The sequence below is a fragment of the Bidens hawaiensis genome, unplaced genomic scaffold (genome assembly GCF_021521415.1).
Source record: "Bidens hawaiensis isolate Kalapana, Puna unplaced genomic scaffold, B.hawaiensis_p1.1 tig00030803_1, whole genome shotgun sequence".
Classification (NCBI taxonomy): Eukaryota; Viridiplantae; Streptophyta; class Magnoliopsida; order Asterales; family Asteraceae; genus Bidens; species Bidens hawaiensis.
The window spans coordinates 8194-15779 of record NW_027495152.1 but is presented as its reverse complement, the minus strand read 5'-3'; the positions used below and the strand labels follow the sequence as shown (position 1 = coordinate 15779).

Here is a 7586-nt window from a genome sequence, read left to right as displayed (position 1 = left end):
TTTTCATCCGGCTTTCAATTTCTCTAGGATGCACATTATTCGTGTAATGCAACGACCTCAAAACACATGCCTGTGTCGTGTCGAGTAGCAAAAGAATACGACTAAACAAAACAAGTTAGAGAAACTATGTGATAGTGCTTCTAACCATCCCCCTACTAGTCAGGATTCTTGTCCCCTTACAAATATTGCTCTTCCACCACATGTTCTATGTGGCCATCAAGATAAATAAATGTAATTTAATTTATGATTTTTATCCATACATGAGGGTTTTTGGAATTGATATAATCTTGTAATTAACATGTTTGCACACCAACAAAGCATGATCATATAATGGGAACAACTCTAAACCTCTAACTCAAAACAATCTTGGCAGCAAGTAATATAGTTGCCATCCACTTTACAATCTTCTACCTACACAACCATACTTAGTATATCACAAGGGCAAAACAGTAAAATCACTACTTTAAGCTCGTGGGTAGCGTGAACGTCCTTTCTTCCTTAAAAACTCTGGGATTTCTACTGAACCGCCTTCTGTGAAGGCCGGTGATCGCCGGTTGATTCCAACCACATCCGATTGACCATCCTGCATTTGACCAAGTTTATGATACGGTTGACTTCAAATAATTGAAATTTTTTCAAAAAATCAGAATAATGTTTAGGATACCTGGAGAGTTCGCCCGTCACTTTCTTCTTGTCGTTTGAACCCGGTTGCTATAAGAGTTATACTAACCTGTGCCAACAAAAAAAAACTATGTATAGTTAATGGTTCTTGTTTCCAATGGGGCTATTAAATTAATTTGCATCATAGGCTTACACGTATAATAGGGGTCGATCTACACAAGTAAGTTCTTGTATACAACTTTAAATAGTGAGCTGATAATAAACGAGCCCATTTTTCGTATAGTGGGCTTGATTACACTCACGAGCACAAATGAGTACATATTAGTTATATAATATAATAACGTGCATATAGCATTTCATAAAACGTCATACTGTATATTGTTATGTATGGTGATTATAAAAGTAAATAGTAAATAAGAATATGACTTTGGATATATATATATATATAGAAAATAATCATATTCTACACAATTTAATAAATGGAGCCGAGCCTGGGCCTATCAATTACTCATGAGCCTAGTTTGAGCTTTACAACTAGGGGTGTAAACAAGCAAGGCACTCGTGAGCTACTCAAGATCAGCTCTCCAAAAGCTCGAATCAAGGTGAGCTTAAACAAGATCGAGCCTAAAAGTAAGCTTGTTCAATCTCAAGCCCGAGCTTCATCAATCGAGCTCGGCCTCAGCTTGTTTACACCCACATTTACAACTAAGACTCGGAATGAGCTGAGTTCGAGCTCGAGATTAGTAGAGCTTGCCTTCCGCTCAACTCGTTTACACTCTTAGTTTTTAGAGAATGGTTGACTTTAACCATCGTATTTGGAATATTTGTTTTATTTTTTTATGCAAACAAAAATTCAGTTTACAACAAAAATGAAGAACGCCAGGATTCGCAGGTATGAGCCGTTTAGTGCAAACAAAGACACGACATGTAAAGGGTGACAAAATGGGTGGGCTGAGTAACAGGACAAAAAGATTGCATTTTCGGACGGATCAAAGCAGGTTGAGTTTACCTAAAAGAACTTTTGTCCGAAATTTTAAGCATAGTTACAAACAATTTGTGTAAATACATTACAAAGAATAAATCAATACACTAGTAACCTAACTATTCAAATATTGCATTAGTAGGTCATACACATAAACGACACTTTTGGGATACTTTTGATCCATGTGAACCGTCTCCACTTTTAACAAACTAAAGATGAGTGTTGATGTAACCAGATAAATTACAAGTTTTCTAAAGTAAGAATAACAAGCTTACCTGACCACTTATTGATGGATCAATAACCGCTCCAAAGATCAAGTTGGCACTTGGGTCCACAAGATCATATATCACTTCGGCTGCAGCATTCACCTTTCGAATTCACATTTGAGACAAAATCAATATAGACACAACATTTTCCTTTTTATAATACACGGGTATGGATATGAATGTAAATTTTCAGAAAGAGAGAGTGACCTCAAATAATGTCAAATCACTACCACCCGTTATATTCCAAACGATACCGGTAGCCCTCTCGATACCAATATCAAGCAAAGGCGATTGAGTTGCATTCAATGCAGCATCTCGCGCCCTTGTCTTTCCTGTCAACAAACAAAAACTATTAAAATTCAAAAAAATAAATAAATAAAACCTCAAACGGGTAGTTTTTTCATAGTTTATACTAACCAGTTGCAGTTCCTATCCCCATCAATGACGAGCCCGCATTTGCCATAATTGCCCGAACATCAGCAAAGTCAACATTGACCAATCCCGGTATCTGCAAAATGCAAATTCACGTCAACTCATTCAATCTGTATAAAAGTTTTAAAAATAAGGATAATGTTACGCGTAACCAAAATTTTAAAAATAGAAACTTACGGTTATTATGTCGGAGATACCACGAACACCTTGTCTAAGAATATCATCAGCCAAATTAAACGCTTCGGTTACAGGGGTAGATGGGGAAACCGCGGTTAATAGTTTGTCATTTGGAATTACAATAAGTGTGTCGACATTTTCCCGTAAAGCTGCAATTCCTTCTTGGGCTTGAACCGCTCTTCGTCTGCCCTCAAACGAGAACGGAGTTGTGACGATACCAACAGTCAATATTCCCATCGACTTCGCTACCCCTGCGATAACAGGGGCCCCTCCTGTCCCTGTCCCGCCACCCATTCCCGCCTAAATGCAATGAAAATGATTGTGACTAGTCTCATAATCTTACTATCATAGTATCATGTAAGTTAAAACTATACTTTTCTTCTAATCACAAAACTTAATCTGCAATATAGGGGTGTGTAACCGTGTATGAAACCAACCTCTAACTGATATAAGCGATCCCAACCCAAAACTGATGGTTTGGTTTTATGTTTTTTTCAAAAACTGAGTTTCCCATTAGCTTTCGGTTTTGCATATACCGAACACTAAACCGAACCGAACCTGTAAAAACCAAATTTTGTAATTGACTATGAATTATAATTTTTTTTTTAAATTGCTAAAGTAATTTATAAAACTAAAATTTTAAATTTTAAAAAATTTAATGAATGGTTTAACACAAATAATGGTTCAAATGTATAATAATCAGTTAATCATTAATTAACAGAAAATTTTAAGGCCAAAGTTTCACGCCAAATTCATTATTCTGGGCAAACTTTTTTTCGGCCCATAAATGTCAAGCCAAAATGGCAAAACCAAAAAAGCAAACCAAACCAGTAAAAACCAACTTCTGTCATTGAACTTATGAATTATAATTTTTACTTTTGAAGGTTAAGTAATTTATAAAAATTTAATAAACTATGTAACCAAAAAATTAGATCCAAGTCTATAATAATCAATTTATCAATAATTAACAAAAACATTAAGGCCTAAAGTTTCATGCCAAAATTCATTACTTCGAACCAAAAAAAAAAATTCAACCCAAAATTTCAAACCCAAATGACAAAACCAAACGTTTTTCATAAACCCATATTTTTCAGGTTTTTGGTTATGTTTGAGCCCAAAACCGACCTAAACAATTTCGGTTTAATGTATAATAATCAATTACTAATTAATTAACAAAATATTTTAGGCTGTTGTTTCATGCTCAAATTCTTTTGGGCCAATTTTTTCCAGCCCAACAATTTCAAGACCAAATGGCAAAACCGAGCAGTTTTCAAAAACCCAAAACCTGATTTTTGGTTTTCATTCAGTTTGAACCCAAAACCGACCCAAACCGATCCCAACATTACAAAACATAACAAAAGTTAATGAAAACTTACAGTCACAAAAACCATATCTGATCCATAAACAGCTTCTTCAATGGACTCTCTACTTTCCTTAGCAGCATTCATCCCAACATCCGGGTTCCCACCCGCACCGAGCCCACGGGTCAACTCTTGACCAATCTGCAACCGCTGCTCCGGGAAAACCGGTGACATTCTCATAGCTTGAACATCAGTATTCACAATCCAAAACTCAACACCCTTCATCGCACTCTCAATCATCCGATTAACCGCATTCGATCCTCCACCACCAACACCTATCACTTTAATCTTAGCCTCATTATTATTATTATCATCATCATTTTTACCCGACGAATCTCTCAGAATCTCAGTAACATTCGGTTTAATCATCGAAACTTCCGAGTGAAGATTCAGAAACTGATCTTTGCTATTAAACTGATTAATATTGTGCGAACTCGACATACATTTAACTTGGGGGTTGTAACAAATCTTGTGGGTAGCATTCGAAAACCCATGTTTGTCATCAACCATCTTCAACGAACTCACTCGCCCACCGAAATTAGTCAATACCCCCATCGAGTTTCGAGCATCTAAATATATTAAAGATGATGGTATACATGTTGCCATTTAGTGTTTCTTGAATCCCCAAATTAAATTAACCTAACTTCACCTGTTTTTTCAAGAATAATGAAATGGGTTAGTTGAGAAATCAACCAATATTGAATCTTGGAAGCTAAATTAGTAGCAATTGGGTAAAAAGTAATGTTCTTGATTGTAACGAAAATTAAAAGCAAGAAACCTAAAAACACAAAATAATTTCAAGAACCCTAAAAACTTAATTGGGTTTGTTAGAATTTAACCAATGTTGAATCTTGGAAGCTTAATTAATAAGAATTGAGTAAAAAGTTAGGTTCTTGATTGTAATGAAAATTAACCCTAAAAACACAAAACAATTTCAAGAGCCCTAAAAATGGAATTGGGTTTTGTTGGAAATTAACCAATGTTGAATCTTGGAAGCTTAACTAGTAATAATTGTGTAAAAAGTAAGGTTCTTGATTGTAACAAAAATTAGCCCTAAAAAGATAAATAATATCAAGAACCCTAAAACCCCAATTGGGTGAGTGTGAAAATGTGTGTAGATTAATAAGGTGAAAGTGGGAAACCTGAAAGAGTTGTTGAGGAAGAACAGAGTAGCCGCAAAGATACGGGTTGTGATGTTTTAGGTTGTCTTGTTAATGATTATGTTAATTGAGGTGTTTTTTAGTGTAAAAATGATTTTGGAAAGTGATAAAGAGGCATCATTTTATAGCTAGATATCCTTATCGCCCAAACCTATCGTTGGTTGGCTATCAACATTTCTTTTCTTTTACCAAAATTGACTTTTTTTTGTTTTATGTTGTGTATGATTTGGTGCTCATGTGATTCGTATTTTATATTTTTCATGTCTTGATAGTGATGATTGTATATTTGTATAGAAAATGTTGTTATCATTCACATGGTTGTTTATTATATGTTTGAACTTATTTTAAAAGCCAAGATATCGAAGGGTGTAATTTTTACGCAATCATACAAATTAGTTATAACGGATACTGATGTGTTGAGTTACATACTAGACTTGATTCTAGGCATTTTATGTGGGCCACCATAGGGGTGTTGAAGAGAAAGGGGAGTTGTATGATGGCGTGGCAAGACGGTGGCGATTGTCTGTAGGAGAGTAGTGTTGTTCGTGTAAGAATTGGCCAATCAAGTCGGGGATGCTAACTTGGAGCCACCCGCCACTGTTAGATTGCGGGTGATCTTATTGATACTAGTAACTCAAATTTAAAAAAATATAAGTTGAGTTTGAGGTAGAAGTGGTCTTAGAGTTTAAATTATAACTAAACATTGATTATCAGATAATGTTACGATTAATATAAATATAATATAACGCGCTTACATATAAAAGTATTGTTCTGGTAATGAATAGAACTCAAATTCCATTGATTGATATGGTTAACATTCAAACTACTTATATATAAATTATCAATTAGGCTAACATTGTAAAAGCCGGACATGTTATCAAACTGAACTTGATTTTGATATTATTAGTTCATAGAGAATAAATTGAAGTAATACCTCTAAGTCAAAACATGATACCTTGCTTAATGATAGTCAAAACAATACCACCCTAAACATCTAGAAACTTATTGAAGTTTGGCTTAAAGGGCTATTTTAGCTCACTAATAATTAGGCCTACTAGCATACTTTAACCCTAACATAAATTAAGATGACATGACACTTTAAAGATGGATTAAACCACTCCCCACTTGTGTTATATTTGTTAAAAAAGGGTCATGGATTATGTTTTTCACGGGTTAAAAGGCAAAGAACAATATATTAAATTAACAATTAACAGAGGTGAGATGGAGTTAAAATGATTAAACTATTTCCTTTGGGTGAGATGGAGTGAAAGAGAGAAAAATAAGTTATGTGATTCTTATGTGAAGTTAAGAGAGGTTAGAGTACACCTTATGGTCTTATATTAATTAGCTAACTGGAATCATGTTTAATCTCATCATTTATATTGTATATACACGACAGAGTGATGCATTATCGAACCCGTTGTTTGTACAACATCCTCCATACTATCCTTTGAAGAACATCAATTAGATTTAGAGTACTAGTGACAACTCTATATCTTGGATGAAATGTCTAATCATACATCTTTTATAGCCACGTATAATTTGCAACATATATATTTATCAAGCAGAATATCTGCGACAGGGGGCAAATTCATTTGTACGAGCGTGAAGGGAAACCCCCCCCCCCCCCTCTCCAATTGAGTTAAGCCCGTTTGCATTAAAACAAAACACATTTAAAAAGGAAAGTCAAGTACGCCACATGATACGGATTTGATGCTATTTGTTATCAACTATTGTTCTTTAGGAATCATTTAGATTTGAATAACAGATTAGGCGACTCAACCGACAGGCTACAAGTCTCATTAAGTCGACCATAATACTTTTCAGCTGCAACATGTTCATTACTAGGCACATTACAAGTTACTCATGCTCAAAATTCCTCCAAAAGTACCATTTATGGATAAAAGTATTAATTAGATTATTTATCATGACACATTGTATAGATGAGGGTAGCCATGGGCTAAACCATACTTGCTATATTGAAAGAATAATAGGGATCAAGATTTTCCTCTATAAATTTGGAAACGATTAATAATCACTTAGTTGAGTCCTAGCAAAAAGAGATTGAAAGTGACGTTGTCCCTTATCACATGTGGTGTCGTTCTCTATCATTTGGAGAAGCCGTTTTTTATTTAATGTTTTCGTATGAACTTATATAAGCCAACATTTTTTTAGTAGCGGTTAACACATATCCTCTACATCAATTTAAATGTTCACTTAAACCAAAACTCTCAACCACTTACAGTACAAACATACTTATCGCAAACTTATATGTGTACTGAATTTTGGTATTTGTGAGTGTCTAACTAGTATTGGGACTGCTTGTGGTTGAATGAAAATTTATCATTTAAAAAAGGTTATTATATACCTTGACACCATCAGGCGAGCGCTTTGGCATTTAAGCCAACCGTTAACCACCTAAACGGTTAAACCCAAATGATTTGGAAATTGGAATTGGTTATGTTGAAAATACGCATACGATGATACGAACATAATCAAAGTTTGCTTGGTAGAGTAATCAAGCGGGCCTGCCTACCATTGAGCTAAAAAGCCCCGTCTTGTGCCTGAAAGCCCAATGCCAAGATGC

At 34.8% G+C, this 7586-nt stretch overlaps 1 protein-coding gene across 1 annotated transcript; it reads right to left on the bottom strand.

Annotated features, from left to right (window-relative positions):
* Positions 1 to 306: 306 nt before the first annotated feature.
* LOC143581076 (cell division protein FtsZ homolog 2-2, chloroplastic-like) lies at positions 307 to 5057 on the bottom strand. Its single transcript, XM_077063944.1, has 8 exons — positions 4982 to 5057; positions 3855 to 4488; positions 2479 to 2778; positions 2287 to 2377; positions 2077 to 2201; positions 1879 to 1971; positions 665 to 730; positions 307 to 583 (listed from the first exon to the last, which is right to left on the bottom strand). The coding sequence occupies exons 2-8, from the start codon at positions 4443 to 4445 to the stop codon at positions 464 to 466; spliced, it is 1386 nt and encodes a 461-aa protein (XP_076920059.1). The 5' UTR covers positions 4446 to 4488; positions 4982 to 5057; the 3' UTR covers positions 307 to 463.
* Between the last annotated feature and the right edge of the window lie 2529 nt (positions 5058 to 7586).